Source organism: Cydia pomonella, chromosome 2 (assembly GCF_033807575.1).
Source record: "Cydia pomonella isolate Wapato2018A chromosome 2, ilCydPomo1, whole genome shotgun sequence".
NCBI lineage: Eukaryota > Metazoa > Arthropoda > Insecta > Lepidoptera > Tortricidae > Cydia > Cydia pomonella.
In genome coordinates, this window is record NC_084704.1 from 14,768,551 (window position 1) to 14,794,669 (window position 26,119).

The 26,119-nt window shown below is 34.5% G+C and overlaps 1 protein-coding gene across 2 annotated transcripts; it reads left to right on the forward strand.

Moving 5' to 3' along the window:
* Positions 1 to 3,184: 3,184 nt before the first annotated feature.
* LOC133534458 (uncharacterized) lies at positions 3,185 to 6,642 on the forward strand. Of its 2 annotated transcripts, none has more exons than XM_061873592.1 (5): positions 3,185 to 3,553; positions 3,872 to 4,064; positions 5,362 to 5,454; positions 6,163 to 6,290; positions 6,457 to 6,642. In XM_061873592.1, the coding sequence occupies exons 1-5, from the start codon at positions 3,323 to 3,325 to the stop codon at positions 6,556 to 6,558; spliced, it is 747 nt and encodes a 248-aa protein (XP_061729576.1). In that variant the 5' UTR covers positions 3,185 to 3,322; the 3' UTR covers positions 6,559 to 6,642. The 2 variants fall into 2 exon arrangements, with proteins under 2 accessions (XP_061729576.1, XP_061729575.1); XM_061873591.1 differs by having other exon boundaries at positions 3,294 to 3,553; positions 5,344 to 5,454.
* The last annotated feature ends 19,477 nt before the right edge of the window (positions 6,643 to 26,119 follow it).

Genomic DNA, 26,119 nt, shown 5'->3' on the forward strand with positions numbered 1-26,119 from the left:
TGCAATATATTTCAAAATAAAGAGCATTAGCATCGTTTCCTGGACACGCTGTACAAATCGTTTTGCGCTCTTGCAGTGATCGTATGTTGTCCGACGTGAAATCAATCACTGACATCTCTTTCCGGCACCTGATGCTATCTGTCTTTCTGCCCATCCCTTTAACTAAACAGCTTCAAAAATGGTCACGCTGTTCTTTTGAAAGGTATTTTTATGGCACATAATGTTTTATATTATATTTATGTTAATTTGAGCGCCATATTATTAACTGCAATGATCACATACTAGTAGCTATCTCTGTTGCAATTATCATCTGTCAAACCTGATAGATTTTATAAAAATAATTATTGGCTAAACATATTCATCATATTCAACAGCATTATAGTGAAATCTTATAAAAATTTAAACTTACGCTAGAAGATTGTATCATTCACGATGACGCGCAGTTTGTCAAATCTAACCTTTAATAACATGACAATACAAATAAAGGCACGCATCTTCGTGAATGACACTATCATTAGCTATTTTCATTTACGTAAAGGTCTTTTTGATTCACCTACTTTTCAAACTTTTTAAAATATATAATAAATAAATAAATAAATACTTGGGGACAATCTTACACAGATCGACCTAGCCCCAAACTAAGCAAAGCTTGTACGGTCCTAGGTGACGATATACATACGTTATATAGATAAATACATAGAAAACACATGTGCGTTCACAACACAAATAAATGCCCTTACTGGGATTCGAATCCGGGACCGGGAGGCAGGGTCACTACCCACTAGGCTAGACCGATCGTCATCATAGAAAGAATAACTTTCACGTTTCCGTTTAATTCTTTTCAAAAAGTACCGATTTGAGATTTATATTTAAATTCAAAGAGGACAGCTCTGAATGAAAATTTTCATAGGATGCATTAAAATCTGTTTCCACAGCTCTGTTCGTGGGTGCAGTGCAGTACAAGTCACAAGAGAATATTCAGACTTTACAATTTTTACAATATGTGTATAGGAAGTCTACTACCGGAAAATACTCTTCATTTAGAGCTCATGTTTTTTAACTTTAGGTTATAGGAAATATAATTCACCTGTGTTACTCAAGTAAAGTAATTTATTAGTATAGCAGGAACGAATGAAACTACCACGACAAAACATTTAACTTCTATTTCCTTTGATTAATCGTATCTACTAACATAATTTCAGGTTAAATAAGAACTTGGTACGCCCACTATAATTGTATGTCTCGTCAGTATATCACTTGGACTGCGCCTTTTGTCCGTCTGACGGCAATAACAAGTCCATAAACCGTTTTTACTGCTTTTGTTCGAGTAAATGTATGTAGGTTTGACTTTTTAAACAATGACCGTATATTTTAAAAGAAAATGCGATAATTCTTAAGATTTCTTACGGCTTTTGAATATTAACAAAAGACGTAATGGAAATAAAAATATTTTATGTCTTCAGGAGTGAAATAAAATCCTAAAGAAGAAGTGCCTTGACTAGGATCTGCATAGTAAAGTAACATAATCCATCCATCCAGCTACTTAGCTGTCGAGTATGAAAGACACTAAAGATGCTAAGTTACTATGTAAATATGTCAAGTCATAGTATAAATATGTCCATATAGATCTCCTTAAAGTTAAAATTATAAACAGGTGAATATCTGAATGTACAAGTAAGGAACCTGTATTTAATTGTTAAGCTTGACAACTAACACGTAGATTCCTTGTAACGATATACTCATGCATATAATGAGTCATTCTCTCATAAAACGCGTCTCCGACGCGCATGTGACACCTTTGAATTTCAGATCATCAAAAATATTTAGAAAACCGACCAAGAGCATGTCGGGCCATGCTCAGAGTAGGGTTCCGTAGTTACTCTTCCATCACAATAAGCTAAACTGGAGCTTAAAGTATGGTAGATTGTTAACCAAGGGATGAACTGTGGGTGTACGTCTTTTTTACTATGAAGGGGAAACTTTTTGCGATAACTCAAAAACAGCTAAAATGATCATACCCGCTATAGTTTTCATTTAATGTCTTTCTTAAGCTCTATTTCCAAGATTTTTTCATATTTTTTGGACCAATGGTTCAAAAGTTAGAGGGGGGGGGCACATTTTTTTTCTTTCGGAGCCATTATCTCCGTTTATATTCACTTTATCAAGAAATGTTTGTTGATGACCCCTATTAGTTTTGAAAGACCTTTCCAACGATATCCCACACTGTAGGGTTGAAGCAAAAAAAATGTTCACCCCCACTTTACGTGTAGGGGAGGTACCCTAAATAAATTAAATTTTTAGATTTTATTGTACGACTTTGTCGGCTTTATTGATTTATATATCCATGCCAAATTTCAGCTTTCTAGCACTAACGACCACGGAGTAAAGCCTCGGACAGACAGACAGACAGACGGACATGGCGAAACTATAAGGGTTCCTAGTTGACTACGGAACCCTAAAAATTAACAAGACATACTTACCTAAGTACCAAATTGTAGAACATACGAGTATGTAATAGTCGTAATAGAATATGTAGTGGTGCTCGTATGACTAAGCGTATTTCCGACTGCGTATCTAAATCCGAGTCAATCTGTCAGTTTGTCAGTCGTTCATCTTTTCTACGTAAATTGGGTTATCCTGTAAACTGTGGCACGCCGTCATCGCAAGTATTATCGTGTTACTCGAATTACTGCCTACGCTGATTACTTGTTACTCGAATTACCGCCGTGTTTTAGCCCTCGGAACTTCGATACAGGGCATTTTTTTATTGAAAAATGACTAGTGACACTAGATTAAGAAGGAAAGAGAAAGTATTTCTCAAGCTATTTCTTTTCTTTTTGATTCTGTCTCTTAAGTACGATCATCTTGCAAGATCAGAAATTTAATACTGACATAGATATTTCTTTAATTTTAATACGTCTTATTAAAGGTTATCTAGTAAAGAATTATTTGAGAAAAAATCGCCTATTTTAACCTTAAATATTACGAGTATTTATCAAAGCACTTGCTATTGTAGATATACCTGCTTGCTACGAGTACCTGTAGCATGCGTAGCACATCTACGCATATTGTCGAAAAAATTTGAAATTTTAGTATTACAAAGTCGAGCAGTATAAATTCAGTGCGATATCTATACTTCGCTAGGTACTTCCTAACTATATATTTTTTATTGAATCAATGTGATGCAATAAAAAATATTGATTCAGTACTCTAAAAGATTTACACAGTCTAGGCTGACTAATTCTCCAGTCGTTCTATCTTTTCATAGCTCTGTACGCCAATTTGCGACTCAAACTTTAGTGATCTGTACCTCAGCATCAAGATGCTACCTACCTTAAAAATGTGCCGTATTTTGTTAAGAGTTTCCCTACTAGTAGGCTTAATTTACGTGGAAGCTTCGGGAAACGGAACAAAATGTAACGGTTTTAACGCTAACTTCGATCTTCAGAAAATAATAGGAACGTGGTATGTGGTCGCAATCGTGCCTGAAGCCATGTTTCCTGATAAGCAGAAGGTGCCGTGCTATGAAGTAGAGTTCAGTGAGATTGAAGAGGTGAGTAAGACCTATTCTATAACCAGACACATGTTGTCACAGCAGCGCAGAGTACGTGTTAAAAATAATAAGATCGTTTTCTTTACCGCGCATGAGTATACAACAATTACTTAAACTACAGTTTTAGATCCAAGTTGCGTTACACTAGCCGTGAATGATATTGAATAATAACGATAAAAGGCATATATAGGTATTTATTATATGGATGTCAGTCACACAATTTCTTTAAGGCTACCATCCTAAATTACAGGTAATGTAAGTTGGGTCTAAAGTTTTTGCCTAGAGTGAATAACATTCCCTCAAACACGTTTTTTTCAGTCCGGTCTCCGATGGCTCATGAACGCGACGAACATAGCACCACACCCAAAAGATCTATTTGACAAGCAAGGAATCTACATAAGACAACGGTATCACTCGGAGCACTCATTCGACGTCTGGTCTAAATCTCTGGAGGGAGCTAATGGGTGCTTCCAGCAAGTTATGTCTTTAAACACCGACCTGAGCGATATAAGTAAGTTTTTCATTATGAGAATTTTAAAACCGTCGTCTAAAATGTGTATTAGGGGAGTTAAGGTAGAATTGGGCAGTCGAGTCGGGAGGTTAGGGCACCACCTTGGTAAGTCAGGACGTGTAGAAGATATTTAGTTTTGTATACTGTACTGAAGACTAGTAACCGGTAACACCTCTCAGGCTAATTTTATTGGTCATTTCGTTTCGTTGTTAGTATTACATGCCGTCGACTGTTTCGTAAGTGCAAAATACTTTTGTAAGTGGCGGGATTGATGGGGCGATTCCAATCGACGAAAGACAACAGTGCACAAAAAAGGTAACACAGCTCGTGTAAAAGTGTAGACTCACAAGAGTGTGCATGAGCTAATACCCTCACGAACTAAACCACCGGCTACAATACTTAGTGTCTCCGAGCATCTCTAGTAACAGTAGTGGGACAGTGCACAAAGTAGCAAAATACTTCGCATTGTAAAACCATGTCACCGTACAAACTTAGAATTTCGGCCCGATTCGAAGAATGAAATACGATAACGATAAGTTATATAGTTTAGATAAGTTCTCATTTAGATATCGTTTTTATATAGTATAATTTTATTGACAGAAGCAGCTCGATTCGGGCAACCAATGTCACTCTGAGGTTAGAAATATCGTAGATAGGTCTTATTGGGATCATGGGATCTAAGTGGAATCGAAATAAACATCAATTTTGACATGTCGTTTAGTTATCAATCTTTATTAAACGTGTCTTGATCATTCGCCGAATCGGGCCGTTTACCTATTCTATAGAAGACAAACGCTTGCGCGTTCTATCTCGACATTACCGCCATCTAGCGAAAGGTTTGCATACTAATGTCAGATACATGCCATGAAACTGTGAAAGACTAACGCTTGCGCGATCTAACTCGACGCTATCGCCATCTAGCGAGCAATTACTAAAACTTTTCGTATTGGAAGTGGTGTTATGTTACATTTTGATAATATTTTGAATATTTTGATGGAAATAATAGCTTGATCTGCGAAAAAGGGTTTTATTTTTCTATTTTTTTTTTAAATAATGTGTTTTCAAAAGCTACAACAACTGCAATCAATCTACTAAAACTTATATGAAATAGCACAAGATATAAGGATTCTTTCTAACAGGTATATTATCTTAAATATTTAGGTTTATCTTAAATATTTAAGGACCAAAACCTTTGTTACTAATTATATATTGGAGTTGTGTTTCATGAGTATATTGTTCATTTTTTTTTCTATTAGAAAATGAAAGCTTATTCCTTTAGTTGTTTTTGTTGCTTCAGCCGACCGACCATCCGAATTTGCGATTCCGCCTCGCCATCGTCCCGGCGATTGGCCTCCGAAACGCTTGAACGTTCCCGTTTCAGTAAGCGTCAGTAAGTATTTCGCTAACAAACTGTTTTACAGTTTGTCTAAACTTTAATTATAGGTACATTGTACATTGTATTTTGTTACATAAAAAAATATAAACATTTTTTCCCATTTTGTTATATAATCATGTTGGATTTCACGGGCCTAGAAAATCCCGGTCTATTAAAAGGCCGGGAGGCTTGCGTGGGGATATAGATCCAACACGTAGGTCTTTAGATGCTAGTAGGCTTCTACTAAGACAAAGTCAGTATGATTCTCTTTGCCTATGTTTGACGGTCCTAGACCAAACTATACCTACATGAGAAACTAAAATTACAATGAGTTAAAGGCCAATTCCAACAATATAATGTGATACTGATCTAACATGAGATCTGACATCATTCCAATGTGAGATGGTTCCAATCTTCTTTAGAGGACCTGCTGAAAAGCGCATTTTATCAATCTTCAACCAAAAACATCACTTTTGACTTTTGACACTGACAGATCAGTATCATTTGAAATGAGATCTACTAAAGCTCGATTCCAAAAAGTCACTTTTGACAGATCAGTATCTGATGAGTTTCATATCAGTATCATATTAAGATGAAATTTAATAACTAAAACTTGAATTGGCACAGGTCAAAAATAAAATAACAGTATTTTAAATAAACAAGGAACATTTTATTTTCGTTTAATGTGCCAAGAATACGTTTAACCTTAAACATACCTTGTAGAGCACGCCCTGTCACATGAAGCGAGGATGCAGCTTCACATGATCGAGACCGGTAAAGAGACCGGCCCCTTCCTGCTCCAGATCCTGTGGGGAAACCACATCACGGGGGTCATATATCAAAAGACTCAAGTATGTATCATTTTCTCTTAAAATGTTGGCATAGTTGCACAAAAGTCTAATTACCATATGAACATTAAAAATTACTATACACAGTTTAGTTAAAATATACAGTTTGAAGTCAGTTTTGAACTTCGACTTTATTAAATTTCAGTATTTTTAAATTATTATTTTCCAGTTTATTTCACAAGACAAGCTGAAACCAGTATCGGAAGTGATGGTGAAACTTCGCGGACCTCAAAGAACTCCGAAAATTTGCGACAAACGATTGAAAGACTAAATTTAAATCAGTGTTACCGTTAGCCTTATCCTGGAAAATCAGTGGTCAATTTCGCTAAAAATAAAATTAAATAGGAACTTCCTACATTTATATTTCATTTTATAATATAAACAATCGTTTTATAAAAGTGGAGTTTTCCTGACACAAAAAGTAGTATTTTTTTGTAGCACAATGAATGGATTATTATTTGGTGCATTCTATTTTTATAAGGTAAAATGTGCATCGATTTAAAAAGTAATGCATCTTCTTTGGACGCAGGTATATAGCCTGAGCTCAGCTGTGTCCAGTTAGTAACAAATGGTGTCTTCTCACGCCACCATACACGATACATTATTAGGTGGAAAAACCGATAAAGCAAAAAGTAGCTAGTCGGTTCACAAAGAATAGGAAATATCACCAGAAAGGATAGAAGGAGAAAGATAATTGTTTATAGAAAATGCCCTATTTACCTGTAATAATTTTTAGTTTAAACTGAAATTCAAATTCAAATAATAGTTACCTTTTCTCGTTGTCACTGGTGCACTTTATGGCAACTGGATATAACTAAGGAAATGGTTAAGTAATCTAGTTTTAACCCCGGCATTTAAAAAAAACAATTTCTAGACATAGCGAGTGGTTACCTAATTGCCATTTAGAAAAATTAGCCTCACTTAGTTTTGACTTAAAACTAATTTATACTGTTATAATATATGTTATGTTACTTGAATGTTTGTTATTACAGCGTGTCGTTTTAAAATAAGAACGTGACTCAATCAATGTCAATTCTTTAGCGACGGATTGTTTTTTGTGACTCTCAACTGCATCACTCTAAATACATGTAAGAACAAATAAAATAGGTCTGATACTGTAGAAATTTCTATATAAAATGAGCTATGTTTATGGAACTTGAGATTATGGAATTTATGGAACTTGTACCTACTCATATTTGACTAAACCAAATAATCGGTTTTTGGGCAAGTACTGTCAATGTGTTAGTCTACGACAGAGGTATCGTGATATAATCATATTAACTACTTTCCTTATGGCTATTGGCTACGTTTTAAAAGTTATTGTTGTCCACTGCGGTCACGCTAAGCATTATTGACTTTTAGCATAACATTTTCAATCGAAAATACTTTTTCTACTGATTAGGTAAATTTGAACAGATTACGATACAATACGACAGTTAGATAGATAACGTGTAGAGGTATGTAAAAAATAAAAACCAAAATAAACATTGCATACAATCAAGCAAAATATTGCATACTCATACAATCAAGCTAAAGTTTCCAGTATTTCTTGAAAAATTGGTGTCTAAAACAAAAATGCCAGTAATTAATCTTACCCTTTCACGAGTTGTTGGCCCCGGAATATTACGTTATCCTTCTGGGACGGCTCATTAACTACGAATATTCATAAAGTATCCTATAAAAGAGTTCATCACTCAACCCTTTTGGTTTCTAAATGTCGTCAATATTGTTTTTATATGGCTCTGTTTTTTCCTTTTCAAAGTAAAACCCATATTACAAAGTAGCATAATAAAAATGAACTTATATAAATGGTATAAATATCTAAATATGGTTTGGTGGACAATTATAAATTTATCTAGTATTGTTCTTAGTCCTAACAAAGTTCAGAAGTATGGTCCCGTCCGAGAGGAAACATGTAATAATCCTTATATATATATATATATATATATAAATGCGTGTATATGTAACACTGACTGACTGACTGATTCATCAACGCAGAGCTGAAACAACAAAAGCTAGAAAGTTGAAATTTGCACAAGAGCTTCCATTTATAAAGTGTACTACAGCTATGAATCGATTTTGAAAAATTGATTTGAAAAACCCCTTTTTAACCCCTAAGGAGGTTAAAAAGGGGTTTAACTTTTGTAAGGTGTCAACATTTTATTTTAAACTAGGCTGTATAAGAAGTTAAAACTTCGGGAAAAGGTATTATATTGAAATAAAATAAAGGTTATTTCAGTGGTAAAGGTAATTTAAGGGGGATGAAAGTTTGTATGGCGATCAAGGTTTATATTATTTAGGAACTTGAAACTTCGTAATAAGATTTTTTTTTTCAATACGAGTAAAGTATATTCAGCGGTTTGAAAACTCATCCCCTAATAGGTTTAAAAAGGGATTGAAAGTTTATAATGGGAATGATTAGAGTAGGGAATTTAAATTAATAGGAACAGAAAGTAATATAAAATACGAATAAATTTTTTTTGTCCTTTTGAAAATGCAGCCCCTTATAGGGTTAAAAAGGGGTTGAAAGTATTTTCATGGAAATACATCCACGTCTCCGAAGTCGTGAGCAACAGCTAGTATAACATAAGTACATGTAGGTTACATATATATATACGGACACGAAAAGAATTGGAAGCGGAGGAGAAAACTAATCGCCAAATATGTAGTTGTGTCTTCTCCTCTGGGTACCCATTCTTGTGTCCCAACTTGCAGTTCTATTATAATTATTTAATAGGTACGAGTATATATCGTACCTACTACTTGTGTATAAACAAATTATTCGGAGTTTGGAAGTCGCCACCATTGAAGAGTCTACAGGAGTAAGTGTTATCGTGTACAAAGACGACTTGTCTGGCCTAGTGACCCTGCCTATGAAGCCGATGGTCCAGGGTTTAAATTCTGGTAAGGGCATTTATTTGTGTGTTAAGCACAGATATTTGTTCTTGAGGGGTCTCTATTGTTTCCCATAAAGTTTTAAGGCATAATATATTGTTTGTCTCCATTTTCGTTAGTCATAATTTGGTTTTTCTCAAAAACGCATAACAACCTAAAGGATGGGCATGGAACAAACTTAACCTAACCTAACTCTATAGGATAACCTTACGAAAATCATGAAAAGTTAACGGTTTCAGAGTTACGACTAATGATAATCTGACTATCATTACATTATGACTTTCAATAAATATGTCAAACAAAGGGATCCGGTTCCTGAGTCATGGGTTTTTACTATGTATTTACGTATTTATAAATATATTTATATTACATATACCGGGTAGTTCCTGTAACACGAGCAAATAATTAAACCATATATTGTACTCCTAAAACGATATAACTTTTGATTAACAACTTTTAAAAATTATGAAATCTTTAGATTTTATCTTTTTCATACAAATTTAATATTATTTTCAATGTACGCTGACATCAGTGTGTTTGACGTTGCTTGTCACCCTTAAAACGTAACAAAAAAGTTGCTGAACAAATGTTGGTGAGTTTGAGTAGTACAGCCTACAGTTTAATTTATTGCTCCTGTTACAGGAAACACGGTTTAATATATAGTTATCGTACTCACAACACAAGCCTTATTGAGCTTACTACTATGGGACTTACGGCCCGTAAGATTCAACCAACCCAACATTTGCTAAAGATACGATATGGATTATATATGTCAGTATCAAAAGTGACGTTTCATCAAACAAAAACTTCACTTTGACACTGACATATCCAATGCATATCGTAGCTTTAGGCAATTTTTACGTATCTTAAAGTTCGAATCAGGCCGTTATTATTTATTATTATTATTATTTATTTATAAAGTGGCCCTAAATTCTATACAGAAATACCGATGACAGCTTATAAGTAGGCGATAAATGTTATTCGTGGCAACAGCGAGATATTTTTCAAATAATGTTTTCGCAAGCATATATCTTATTAAATAGCAAAAACGTAACCAATAGGTAATGTTAAATTAGTAATGAGAGGACCACCAACGTCGTACAGATGAGGATGAGCATACGAGATTGAAGCTGACATAAGTGATTCAGTCGAGCACTCGTAAAACTTTACGAAGTGCCGCCCCCGAACTATGACACAATCTTCTCTCCCCATAGTAATTCAATATACAGAGTACTTGATAGCCGCCTACGATTTTGATCAAGAATGGTAGAGCAGCTTATTCTAGCCATGTTGGGCCATATTTTGATATTTTTGTACAAAGTCTTAATTGGATACTGAGATACGACAATAATAAAATAAACTACACAGAGTTGTCACAATGTGAGTGTAACAACTCTGTGCAGTTTATTTTATATTTTAAGTAAATACGTATGTTGAATTTAGATGGGTAAACGTAAAATAATAGTCCCCAGCATGCTATGGTTAGCTAGCTAGCTTTGCTTGTAAAACCCTGAGACGCCAACAATCGGTGAAATTCGCGAGATAAATCTTAATGTGAGTCGTAATACAAGTAAACTCTGTGTTATAAAGCAAAGATTAATTTTCTATACATATACTAAGTAATACCAGTAAGTGGCTCGTTTTTAATCTTATAATTTAAATGGATATTAAGGTTATGATTTAAATGTATAATGGTCTGAAATAAAGAATATGAGTATGGGTTTATACGAGTAGGTACAATCGACATCAGATATATCGGAGCGGCTGAGGTGCTCAAGAATATCTGAACTACCTATCACTCTAACGCCGTGACAATAGAGGCGTGTTTAGATATTTGTGACCACTTTGGTCGCTCCGATATATCTGATGGCGACCGTACCTACTCATATATAAACTTAATCTTTGTTTTATAACAGTATTTACTTGTATAACTACTCGCGAATTTCGCCGATTATTGGCATCTTAGGGTACTGTAGGTATATTTTGAATACACAAAATACCTAAATGTAGTCCAATAATTATGTTTGTACACTAACTTTACTCTACTTATTAGAATAAAATGTTTAAATTACCTATATGTAATAACGAAGCAACCCAAACTACATTTAGTTAAAGCAATAGCAACTAGAACTATGATATGGACTGTCAGCATCAATAGTAGCGAATGAAACTGGAGTTTAAACAGACTTTTTAACTGCGAACTACTAGAGGTTGGCAGATATTTTACTCTTGTTATACGTACGCTACGAGTATTATTGACGTTGCTTGTAGTCACCGCGTATTTGCACAAGCCGAAAAAGGTCAAAAAATACGGCGTGCTCTGAACAAAATATTTCCTTTGGCAGAGATAATCTTTGTGTTCCTAAGATGTATTTAAGTGGAGCCACCATATATTATAGATATCAAGATAAAGTTGAGAGTCCCCCATAAACCCCCCACCCTAAAAAAATACATCAAAAATCTTGGCGGCCTCAATTCTTAAATACATTCTTGGGTCCAGGACCAAACTGTAAGTGTACTAAAAATCAAAACACATGTTACCTATTTTTTTTAAGTCGCAAATGTGGTCACTTAGAAGAATACAGCCTACAGTTTAATTCATTGCTTTTATAGGGCCCACTCGGTTATATGGATCTATAATTATTAACATTTTTCTGATATCCCGCTGATACAACGTAATATCTCTGGGAACCGTCCGCTAGTCTTTCATGACATTTCTACAGCGCATCGTGTCGTTACAGACGACTATTTATCAACGTCTCGTCTAGGGTTGCCAACCATCCGATTACAACGTGACATTCTCATTTTCCGTCCCCCGCCTTCTTGCTTAGATTTACTTATAATTCGCCTTTTGACTTAGTCCCTTGTTATTAATCTGTTGCGTCATTAATTACCATCACTTCAGGTTTATCCATTAAGCCGTGCTTCGAAATGTTTCCTTCAGACGATTTGTTTCTTTTGTTGTTACATTGCTATTCATTAATATAATCTCAATCAATATTGATAGAAAAAATCAAGTTACAATATCCACATGATTTACTTACCGCTCGTTGCGTCGATTCCTGCAGTATGTATTGAATTCTTAATCATTTGAATTAGAGTTCAATGCTTACTTACGTCCCGGAATAAGAAAGGTCGAACTACAGTTTAGCAAGCTATAGGTTACTTACCAAAATCACAAGTATTTTATATTTTACAGCCACTCCTATCTACATAATGATATGACCGCTCACATTTTTTTCTTTATTAAATATTACTATGCATCTGGTAGGAATTTGCATTTCAACGCGTTGCAAGCTGAAAGCAATCTGCTTAGAACTAGATGAGCATCTGGTTTCATAGTACCTTCATTTATTAATATTTTCCTTGAGCATTAACCTACAAATCTATGAGTAAAAACGAACTCTGGATACATGCTAGTTAATGTTGAAAGGATATAATGTCTGCTACAGAGTTTAACTTCATCAAACTCTTTGCATAAGTACCTACCAATCAATGCAGAAACGGTTGTTATTATTTACACTCTGCGTTAAACCAATAGTTCATTATGAATGACTCGACATTTTAAAAACGGGTAATCCGATATAATCCTTGTAAAACTGAAAAAGGGTGATTTCAAATGGACTACCTACCTTTAACTTTTTGATGAAAGACTGCAATATCCAAACAGTAATGTGGATCGTTACCCTTCGATGTATAAAACGATGAACCGGGTACTCTTTATGCAAAATGGTGCCATCCGAAAAACAATGCGAAAAAATATTTATGTCTCATGCGTACCATTGAACATCAAAAACGAGGCCTCAAATGAATGCAAATTTACTTCAATGAGCGGCAAAAAATGCATTTGCATAAACGTTCTGTATAATATGCATATTAATAAAGAGCTTAGTAGGGGATGACTGACCGGCTGCTCAAAGTTGGCTTTGTATTAATTGAACTAGTATGTTTTTCACAAAATTAAACCAGTTGCTCTATAACAATCTATATGTACTTACCTTAAATGTTCTGTATTTCAAGAACTATGGAGGTTTTTAGAACTTTAATAAAAATTACATCTTATCTGCTAATGCAAAGCTTGTTTATTGCAAAAACTATTTTCGACTGAAAAAAAAATGGATGCAAAGTGTTTTTTGTCTAATCAGGAGTAGCGAAATATAATTTTGTACCTAGGTATAGCTACTTGGATATAATTATAGAGTCTGTCCATGAAAGAGAATAGTCGTGAAATGTATTGCTTCCCATATATTCCACGACTCTTCTCTCTCTCGAGATAGACTTCTACCTATTTTTTTTTCTGCGTTGATGCTGTCATACAGGCCAATTCAAATATAGACTGATAGAATGATATTATACTTGTCTGTACATGCATTGGCGCGAGCGAGACGCATGATAACTGATTAGTTCTCAATTCACTGGATTCTTGTTTTGCCGTATGCCTGTTTCGCCAGATTTACGTACGTCACAATCTGACTAAACGGAAATCCGGCGAATTGAAAACTAAAGAACATGGTTCAAATATCATTCGATGTCAGTGTACGGTCGAATTTGCCTGATAGTGAAATAAGTGCCACACTATTAATTCCAACCATGAGCACGCTCATGTTTGACTGCTTCGTTTGTACTCGTACCTATTATATGCTAGTGACGCTTACGTACCCATATGGCAGTTAAGATAACGGGACCGTAAAAGTAGATGTTTTATTATTCAGCAGCCGTTCGGAATACACGGCAATGCACTTCACATAAGCCCTGTGGCTCTATGGCCAATAAAGTCGAAATCGATTGTGTCAATTGTGTTTTATTATTTTCAAGACAATCTCGTTTCCGATTGCGACTTACGCTTTAAAAATCTTAGAGCTTGTCCCATAGTATTCGTGAAGTCCGAAATCTGCACTAAAATAAAATTATTAAAAAAAAATACAACCATGAAGCTTCGTGTTATTAAGTCCATTTTTGCCACAATTATTCCAGCGTGGAAAGACCTTCTATTCCTTGAAATCAATGTGTAAAGCCACATTAAATTTTATATTATAGAATTGTTATAATGAGTGATAAGTATTAAGAAGCATTATTTAGGATAAGATTGTTTAATATTTACTTATAGCTATTATTTGTCTCGCAAATTACATACATAGTTCTTAGACCGCTCAAAGATTATGAAAAGAATTGTCGTCACAGGCAACAAGCATCAACACAGGAAGTAAAATCAGCTAAGCCATTCGGCGCTAATCACGACATGTCGTTTTGCCTCCACGTACCGGTAAATCTATGTTATCGGCTACGACGTAGCGCCACGACCGTAGCTAAACGGTGAATGTATTAATAACAATTCTCGAAGCTGTCACCATTCCTCTCATCGGCTGCGGCCATTCCTTAATCAGCCCAATCTATTTAAATATGTAGGTTCTATACAATCGTATGTACTTTGGATAAACAATCCACGCTGAGCTACGGTCGTAGGGCTATGTTGTAGCCGATAAGATAGGTTTCCCGGTTTCTAGAGGAAATTCTTCGTAAAGGCAAAACGACCACGTGTCGTTATTAGCGCTGAATGGGTTAATAATATTACACCAATTATCAAATTTTAATTCACAAAATAGCCAAAATTATACCCAAATTGCTTTCTTACGATGCATTATTTACGAGGCGTAACCTAACTAGAACTAAAACTAAGTTAACTAGCAAAGAAATGTGGCAAAATACCTGCGAAATATAACCTACGCAAATAAATTTTATTATGTTGGTTGAATCCCAAGCTCCCTGGTCCTTAACCAGGTAAGTGTCAAAGTACTATGGCACATCTTTAACACCCCTCACAAGTAATAGTACGCCACTGACCTATATGCACCCTCTTCTTGAGGGTTCTTTCAATTATTCAGAGTATTCCACGGAGGGCAGGGAAGGGTTGCAGATTTTTTTACTTTACGGAAGTTATGAATATTGTACCTACATGGTTACTTATAAAAATAGGAAACCGACTAAACATCTTTTTGAATTTGATGGTCAAAGAGACCAATTCGAACGTACACTGACATGAGAAATATATCTAAATGATGTCAGTTAGATCATGCATTTCGCTCGTACTTGTCCTTACAACGTATCAGCGTGAGCGAGACACACGATAACTAACTGACAGCATTTAGATTCATTGTATCCAATGATATAGTATAACTATAAAATTTATAGTATATTTATAGTTATTTAATAAGTTTTATTATACATAAGCAGCACAAAAAATACTTGCATATTTATTTCTAAACCTACGAAAAAATCAGTTATGTTTGATTAATTTTCACATTTTACTCATCTTTGTTAAACTTGAGCTTGTCTTATTCTTTTCGGTGAGCGGGAGCTCATTAGCACGTGCTCATCTCTCGCTGGTCCAGGTGCAACTAAAGGCAAGTTTTACAATTTGTCACAAGGTAAGCGCTTCAATTTTGAAACGCCTATAACATATCTTGAGTTATATTAAATCATTGTACGTTCAAATTGGCCTGAAAATCAATAAAAGAGAATCTAGCTTCGGATTCAACACTTGACGTCTAAACTTGAAATGTTTACGATATTGACAATTTCTTTCTAATGTCATGGAATCTTATTTCACTACATAAAGTAAGGGTATATACAAAAAGGAGAAAGTATAACATAACTCTGCCTTGAACATAACTATCTGCAAAAATTATTAGAATTGTTAAACGTATAAAGTATAGGGTTATTATTAAAAAAATACACTGTGCTGCATATTGAAGATAATATAAGACGGGTGGATTAGTGGTGGTAACATATTTGCTGCTCTCTTATGAAAATGTCGCATCTCACCATTTCATTAATTTGATATTCAACTAAAAGCGGTTTTCAATAAAATGGTAGTAAAAGTTTGCTTTACGTAAATATAATTATGAACCAAGTACCTAACTCAGCTCTCTATTACGGCTCCCTATGGTTAGTATAACATCAATTTCCTTTAAGAACGCTCTCCATCTTACAAACTAACATTAATTGAAATCATAACCCAGCGTTCCATTATATATTGAAATACTTGCCAAGCGAAAATAGCATTTGAGTATATAAACTAAAGTGTATCTGGAAATTACTTGATTTCTGGATGTTCTGGATACTGCAGCACGTGTTTGTATAGAGCCTTTGTTGCAGAAAACCTTGGGTGAATGTCAAGGTCGAATTACGTAATAAGGAGCATGCCTAATTCTACCGGAAAAAAAGTGTTTTCTAATTATTTTTGTTTTTATCCGTCACCGAACGGAGGTGTGCGTTGAGTCGAAGCCAACACATAGTGTCAAAACGGTGACACTTTCATGTCTTTCATGAAATGTAAGGGGTACACCCTAACCTGCTGTATGAGTGCTACCCTTGTCCGTATCTTGGGACGCACACAGAGGCAGCCGGAGTGTAACGACTATTGAGAGCTACTGGAATCTAAAATGTACTATTGCGTGAAAGCAATGGACTAAATACTGGGCTATGGGATATGAAACACAAGATGAGACACCACAAAAAGCGATATCCAAAATACAACAACACTGATTTAACGACTGGGGGCTACCTCGCCACAATTTTTTTCAACATCTATCCTCTCTTGCAATTACTTATGCTACACCATGTAATTATTTATATTTTTAATCTAGTTCATTGAGGCTTTTTAGCCTATAAGTATTTTATCGGATCATATTAATACATTTATTTATTTCATTTCTCACTCATGTACACAAGTATTTCGTTACTTAAAAAGAGACACCAACCTGCAAATTGTAAACTTTTTGTTGTTACTGAATAAAATATTTTTATTTGTTTAATTTATTTATTTAGTCTGGCTACAAAATTATTAGCGCATCTACCGTTAGTCCGTACGATCTATCCTACCCAAATTGATTTAGCAGATTTACATATGTTAAAGTTACCTTCGTGTTATACTTACGGAACGTACCATTTTTTATTCCGCAATAATATTCATACTTCCAGGCGAGTTAGGAAGAATCCTAACCAGCGTGCAAGGCCAAGGTCACCTACGATCTCTAGATATTCATTTACTGAAGAAGTTCAAGGTTTATCTGCTCAGCTACAAAGGGATAGAGAATTTATGCAGCGACTGTTGGAAATTGCAAGGAAATAACTAATTCCAGAGGCAATGCTTAGTTACACGCGTTAACATACTTTTATTGTTTACTTTAAACCTACACAAATCTGAATGAAATTACCTTTGTTATATGAATAATATACCTAAAGAAAAGATTGAAAAAGTAAAAACACAATGGAAATGACAACCACAATAATAGCCTATACAAATTGATATGGGTACCTATTTATATAGCAATAGAATTTTTTTTAATTGCGTCACCATTGCCATCACCATGAAGTACTATGCTATATACATATTATGCGTGCCCTAATACTTATTGTTTACTTGTCTCTACATAGGGACGTAGTAAAATTTGTAAAATTCTTCTCAAAATGCGACTTATAATCGTTTCACATTTTTCACATAGACCCACAAAAAATCGAATGCTTATGCAGATTAAACAATCCCACCATGTCATTTGAAACATTCACGTTTTTTCATGCCGCGTGCATTTGCAAAATTACAGAACCCTTTGTAAATGCCGTCCACAACAACGCAGACGGCCTAATGTCCGTCCATCAGGACCCTAAATGACGCCCGTCAGTCGCCAATCAAAATGGCAAACCAACTCTCGAAACGCTCCCTTTCACAATACATTACGTGCTCTTATTTGTTACGTATATGCGTTATCATTGCAAGCGAGCAATGGGCATCTAAAATTGTATTAGCTCGATTCGTTATAATTTTTGGTACGAGGAGTTTTGTTCAGGAATTATGGTCGAAATCCATCTCTGAACGCAATGATGTCATTTGGCATAGCAATGACGGTGAGAGGGCAAACGCAATAGGTTCGTCGATACTTGGCCAAGGTATTAAGGGCATAAATTAGATTAGGCGACACCTATGGGTACTAAGTTAATTGGAATATTTGTAATCTCATATGATTATTAAGGTTTTATTTCACTTGTATAGGTTTAGACATTGAAATTACTGATAAAATATAGATAATTATGAATACTTAATAGTTCCTCTAAATGAATTACCGAGTTTGTTTAAATATTGATAAAAACAGTAATAGAGTTTACACGTATAATGATTATACGAGTAGTACAAAAGAGTATAGGCTATAAGGATATAAAACGTGCCTCGATTTTGAACATTGTAATATATTTGGTTTCAAGATTTTGTGTAAAGGATACTTACGTTACATCCAACGTTACGGAATTAATGATTGCCCCTGTCCCAATATTCCTAAATCCTAATATATAATATTATTTTATGAATGCATAACTTTGTTTCTCTGTTACCTCTCTTCACACTTAAACCGCTGAATACGAGTTGTTTGCGGCTTGGGGAAGGATTTAGGATAGTTTTTATCAATCATCATAACACATAGGCGAAGGTGTTGATTACCTGTTTCGGTAACTGATGTTTTGATTTGAAGCGGTTCATCACGGTGAGGCGGCATGGGTATAAATATAATCACCGGTTTTTCGGGAACAAAAACGTACCAGTGCTAGTAATTAATAATTTATTTAATTATCGACTCAAGTATTACCGTTATCGATAGCAAGCACTTTTTAAATCATAATAACATTAATAACTAATATGAATCACTGAAGTAAACAATATTCATTAAAATTGTTTGTACTTTTATTATCTATTTGCAAACCTATTTGATTTATTCTTATTCCAAATATAAATCGCCTAATTGACATCTGATACTGACGCGTCATTCTGACAATAATTAAAATGATATCAAATAAATTCAGTTCATTTCATCAAATCACAATTTTATACATTAACTTAGAGTGAGTTTCGCTTGTCCGCCCACTTTTTAAACGTTCAACCAAATTGCACCCGTCTCACCGAGGTACGTATATACATACTATGTTAAACCCATGAATACCTACTACTTACCTACATTAATGTAGATATTGTGTATAGACCTACATTATCTCTTTTGATTCTCCCAATGCAACACGCACACAAACACGCTGACCCAGTTATTCCCCATTTTTCTGTAATTACTCACCGCTTTTTGTCGACGTCCCCAGTTGGGGGAGCGAGTGTCACCGCTGCAACTACAACTATCACCAGTTCCTCTACAACTTTGCATTTTGCTCATTTGATGATAATTAACCTGAGTGAGAAAATTCCTGAGCTTTACTTTCCTTTAGTATAATGACCATGCAATATTTTAATACTAGTTACGTTTGTGCAACAAAAATACTACGTTATACAGTAAGCTGCAGAGTTAAGTGAGTGAAAAATTTGTTTGAACTTGCGTGAACTTAACTCTGAAACTTACTGTCTGTATAAATTGTAAAAAGTAAAATATTTACCTAATTTACCTAAGTAGGTCAATAATTTACAAAAACACTTTTAGTGCGTGAATAACTTCTTCCCAGGATGAATCTTAAGCACGTAGCGCAAACAAAGTTTTACAGATCGTGTCATTTTCGACGACGCGTACCTTGAATCGTAATGTCATGTTATTAAAGGTTAGATTTGACAAATCTGCGCGTCATCTTGGATAGAACTACATATACTTAAATTTTCCGCCTGCTCTCTGTTCGTTATGGTTCTAATTTTAATTTAACGGCCGGCCTAACCCAAACTTAATATTATTTACTATTTTTGTGGACGAGAAAAAATAACCTTCTCATTTTTCTATAAAAAACGTATCTTTCTTTATATCTTTTTAGAATCCAGTTTATACTTACGTTTTGATGTCAGCATTGTGTAATTTTGTTAACATTCGCCCGTGCTTCTCACGTGAATGCCAATATATTTACTCTACGAGAATACAAGTACGAGCGATATGCCTATTGATGACAAAATGACAATATCAACAATATCACGTTCGAATTGGCCTCTTGACCTAACCTTACATACTGCAGAGGTTTGTAATTTTCATAACTACTTTGTAATAGTTAAAATGGTTCTCAAAATCAAGGTCTAAGTTCAAACTTACAGTACCTGCACTAAGTTCTCTATGGATCATCATCGTCACCTCCGTTATAAGTATATACTCCTATATTTATACTTATATTTACGTATTACGTAGTGCATCCCCGGTTGTTGCAATTATAATGGAGGGGGTAGATTGTAAGTGTCGGATGGAGTGAGTGTGAAAATTATGACGCTTGCTTATGTAATAACTATACAAGTATACCTGTCCGATTTCTAAGATCAAGTTCACCATACATTTACTATGACGTACTGAAAAGTGGCAAGTACCATTCCATTTTCTTCATATACCTATCTGTGATATATAAATATAAATAAAATTTATTTATTTTACAGATTATGTTCATTTACATATTCGAGAGGGAATCTCATATTTAATGAATAACCTATAAATACCAAAAAAATATAGTTCTCAATTCGACCAGTGAATTGAGCCCCAGGCTTTAATTTTACATTTTGGAAGTGGATTAAAAAACGTACAAGAGTGTTAAATTGTCAACTAGTGCTTGTGATGGGTGTGGGGAAGCAATCAGTCCTTTGTGGTAACACCAAAATCGTGTCGGTTACAATGTAACTTCGTAACAAGGCTATTACGAGCCTGTAGCGGTGAACATGGATTGATACGTTATATATATGTTATATTGAATGTATTACATATAACAACGTAAAAAAAAATTAATAGCACTAAGTGAGAAAAGTATATACTAGTTTTCTATAAGGCCTCCGTAAATAACTAGTTTTAACTGGATTTTTTCAGTCCAAACTAGTTTTCGCAAAGTCCTTTGGTGGAAACAAGTTTTCACTAATTACACAAAATTAATTTTAACGAAAACTAAATTTGATTAGGAAAAACGCATTTTCACTTGCAAGGGCGGTTTCAGACTAGTGTATTTTTACGCGCGTATACGGTCGTTTCGGCGGGTCGAGCTTATACGCGCACCAATGTATGAAACATTAGGTTTTTACGAGCTTACGCGCGCTTTACTTTTCCCCACATTTGCTCTATACGAGCTAACACATTTGTACGCGTACGCTCGTATAAAACGCTAGTCTGAAACAGCCCTAAGAACCGATTTTAAGTATTTTATAATGTAGTCTTAGAAAAATGGCTTTTTTTTGTTACACGCATCATCTAGTTATTTATTTATTTATCGTATGGCATTTTAGTTACTGCATTTTAATTAAATTAAATATTAATCTAGAGATTAATGTTTGCAGTCTACAAGATACTCGGTGGCCCTTTCAGTAAGATTCGCGAGGTCTTCAACCCGTCCCTAGAATTTGGTGAGAGGGCATTCCAGAACAATGTGTTCGACCGTCTGCTTAGGGTCATCTAATAAAAACTAGTGGCACTGAAATATATTTTTGGACAATTACAATACCTGCATTTTTGGACTAAGGCATTTTGCAAAAACTAGTTTTGACAAAAAAGCCCAGTTAAAAGTAAAACTAGTTTTCACCGATACACTTTGCCAAAACTAGTTTAAATTAGTGAAAATGTGTTTTCACTAAAAAACGATTTTTTGCGGTAAAATACATACTTATAATAATTTTAACCACTATTACAACCAAAATTTAAGTTTTGCTGAAAATACAACCACAACAAAAGCCATGAATATATGAAATATTACTGTACTGTGAAGTTTACATTTTTAACCTTAACGCCTTGGTTCAATGCTTATAATCCTGCACCAGTTTGAGTTATCAGTACTAATATGTATACCCCTCGGCTTAAGGGTTACGGGGGGGTTTGATTATCGAGATAAAATGTGTGTTTGCCTTTTGACATATTCAGTTTATTCATAGAATTTCGATGTGGGTTGAGTGAATGCGTTATCAAGATTATTCAAGAGTTCCTACGTCTATATATATATATCAAATATAGCATGAATAACCTTTTTTTAATGTGTTTACCTGTACAATAAAACGTAGTTATAGGTACGGAAAGTTAATAACTTTCCTATTAAGACAATAAAGAAATATCACTACTTTTTTATACTTGCTTCTAAACAAGCTATTCATATAGGTGTATGTATCATTGTGTATAAAGAAAGGACGCTAAGCACGAAGAATTTCATACACTGACCCGCCTGTTATATCTCTATCGCACGCAGATAATTATATTACTGCAATACAATTACGTGCGTGCAATAGAGTTAGGAATAGGCGGGTCAATGTACTAAGTTACTTTATCTACTCACATATCATAAACCCTCTATGATGCCTTCAAAATCCGTAAATAATGGCCAACATTCCGATAAACTGTTTTGTTACAACAAATTTCTTATCTGTGATAATGTAGTTATAGCTTCATAACTACATCAAAATCGATTTGGTTATGCATTCAAATTTGATACATCTCTGAAAAAAAAAGCAATTCGATTTGACCTCTATTCTAATATCAGTCGAGATGCCTTTTTGTTCGAAATGAAATGTCACTTGCATAAAATTTTGACATATCTCGCATGTTAGTTTGTATCGAATGTTACGGAAATAGGCCCCCGACTTTAGTTTGTCTCTGAATTATAAAAAAAAACTACATGCGTGAAAAAAGTTTCAATTTGCCGCCATTTAACGTACAGTTTATCTTTTTTTTTAAAGTATAAAATGAATATGTTTTGTGGTTTTGAAGCTAACTATAGCAAAAATTTCGTGTAAAATAAGCGATAAAAATATTTCGGTGACGCTACCACATATCCGCGAGTTCCGCCAAGAAAGCAACGATTTGGCAACGATGCCCGAAGAAAGTTTATACCAATTTTTTACCAGTGGTAACTACTAGGAATTTTTTCCTACCTTTTACCACCAAACTACCAAAAGAAGTTGGTGGTAACTGGTGGATTTTTTTTTACCAGTAGTTTGAATCCATTACCAATGCTTTGAAACTTCTTATAAAGGCATAATAGCCGATTACAAATAAAACTTTTTTCAATGGTTTTGAAAATTCAACCCCTAAGGGGGGTTAAAAAGGGGATGAAGGTTTGTATTGCGTTCAAGATTTATCTTGAGCTAGGAACTTGAAACTTTGTAAAAAAGGTATTTTATTAAAATAGAAGAAAACTAATTTCAGCGTTTTTGAAAATTCATCCCTCAAGGTGGTGAAAAAGGGGTTGAAAGTTTGTATGGAGATCAAACATTTTTGTGAGTGCGGGACTTAATTCGTTTTATCACGGCGTATTATTAGAATGCAAGGTAAGTAATTTCAGCTTTTTAATGGTGATCCCCGAAATGGGTTAAAAAGGAGTTGGCAATTTGTATAAGGTTTAAAATTTAACTTAAGCTAGGCACTTGAAACTTCGTAAATTGGTACTTCATTAAAAGAGAAGAAAACAATTATAGCGTTTTTTTTAATTCATTCCCCAAGGTAGTGAAAAAGGGGTTAAAAGTTTGTATGAAGGTCAAACATTTTTTTGAGTGCGGGACTTGAAACTTTGTATATGAGCATATCGTTTTTAAAAATTCTTCTAAAAGGGGATAGAAGTTTATATGTTTCTTTTAAGCTTGGAACTTGTAACTTGGTAAACGGGCATTTCCTCTATATTCTATCGGCCCGATTCGAATAATGACTAAGACACGTTTAAGATCTGGGAAAGATCTTTAAAAGATCGACAACTAAACGACATGTCAAAATTGACGTTTATTTCGATTCCGCTGTGATCCCAATAAGATCTATCTACGATATTTCTAACGTCAAAGTGACATTGATTGCCCGAATCGAGCTGCTTCTGACAATTATACGACATACAAACGATATCTAAATCAGAACTTATCTAAACCAGAACTTATCGTTATCGTGTCTCATTCTTCGAATCGGGCCGTTTATTCAAATAGACGAAAATTGATACATATCACCTTTTTTGAAAATTCATTCCGTAAGTTAGTGAAAAAAGGGCTGTAAGTTTGGATCGGGAACGAATTTTTTTGTAAATAGTGATCTTAAAAAGAGAAAAGTCATTTTAGCGTTTTTAGAAGTTAATTCCCCAAGGAGTTAAAATGGCGTTCATTGAAAGTTTGTATTAACCCTTTCTGTACGGGTGACAACCAGAGTTGCCAATGAGGCATCATCACTGTAGTACGGGTGTCAACTATAGTTGATCGAAACAAGGACGAAGTTTCGAATTTTTTTTTCAACCAACTTAGACCTTATATGTTGGTAATAACGATGATATTTAGTAGTAGCATTAGTATAGATTCAAAGAATAAAAAAGGCAAAACATTCTGGTAGATGGCGTTAAAGCAAATATTTATTTAAAAATCCCGCATTTTTTCTGTCAACGGGGGTTGACACCCGTACTCCACGAGTGCAGAAAAAGTAACTCAATATGGCGGCAAATAGTGTTGTTTTATATTTCATCGAGTTTTAGTAGTTAGGCTAGTTGCAGGTGTTATAGTTGTAAATTTCGTGATTTATAAAATAATTATAAAAAAAAAGTTATAAAATTGGATTATATTACAGCGTATGGTAATAAATAATAATAATATGTTCTTAAGATTAAAATAGTAATGATCTCTGCTAGACTTTTTTATTTTTACCCTTGAGCAGTACAGATAAATATCGACAACTGTATCGATAGGTGCACATCACTATTTTATTCAAATGGCAGTCGTGTTTTTATGTTGCGTTAAAACGGTTGATATTTTTGCATTTTGTTAGTAATTATTATCATTTCAAGGCCTTGTTCTATTCAAAATATCATAAACTAATATTTACAAAACTAGCAATAGTTAAAATCGCTTGTAGTAACTTACATTTATACTTTTTTTAGTGAGAGATATTACGCGTGAAATATAAAGTAAGGTCACTGTGGACAAGACCGTCTACAAGGCAAGTCCGTCAACACATTATAACTTTTGAATTAGAAAGCGTTTGCCGCTTTGGCGTCGAGTTTATAAGTCTGTTTTTCGCGCTAGTTCCCTCACTCTAAAACAGATGGCGTTGTGACAACGAACATCAGAGCAATCCGCGTAAACAAGTCATTACGTGTATGGAACTCGAAGTGATAGTGCGACAGTCTCTGCAAATAAAATTGTTAAAAATAGTTTGTGACAAGATTTTGCACCAGAAATTGACTACGTAAGTAATATAAGACCCGGTAATCTTTATTATATGTTTAAATTATCAGATATTGGCTTAGTTTTGTAATTATACGTTCCATCATTCATCACATTAAAATTTTGCTAAGTTGGAAAGTCCGTCTACTATGCACCAGGCAAGTCCGTCACTTTCCTTGAATCAGAGGTTACCAACTGTTAAATGGCTTCAATATTATTTATTACGCTTTTATAAGGTTACTACAGATACGCATCTTTACGACATTGCGCATGATGTTTATGTTTTGTGTTTGTTAACAATTTTAATCTCGAAACTACTAAAGAAATGTGTTCTTCATCCTCAGCACTATGTAACCGAAAATACAAATAAGAAAATACCTATTAAGTACATAAATTAATAAATAAATATTGACCGCAAACTAAGCATAGCTTAGCTTTTACTATTGGCGACGACATATACAAACTTATATAGATAAATACATAAAAAACAAACATGACTCGAGGAACAAATATCTGTGTAGATTATACAAGCAAATGCCCCTACCGGGATTCGAACCCATGATCATCGCCTTCATATGTTATTATTATACCTATGACACATACTATTACCCTTTTTACTCCTCTTGAATTTTAGAATACGGTTGTACAGTCATATTTTCTTGACAGTTTTGAAGATTAAAATCATTGCAGCCATATCAGTCCGTCCGTATTTTTTATTTCGGAACATTTATTGTACTTATCGTGGTTTAGGCGTTTTACCTACATCGTGATACAAGGTTACGCGCCACGCCAACGCTGTACCGCGCGTGCCACGCCGCTATGTGACGTGGGTTCT

Bases quoted from the DNA above. Each gene is read 5' to 3' on its own strand.
- LOC133534458 (XM_061873591.1), top strand. From the start codon at position 3,323: ATGCTACCTACCTTAAAAATGTGCCGTATTTTGTTAAGAGTTTCCCTA. The intron at 4,065-5,343 runs GTAAGTTTTTCA...TTATTCCTTTAG, and splicing joins CACCGACCTGAGCGATATAA to TTGTTTTTGTTGCTTCAGCC. The intron at 6,291-6,456 runs GTATGTATCATT...ATTATTTTCCAG, and splicing joins TCATATATCAAAAGACTCAA to TTTATTTCACAAGACAAGCT.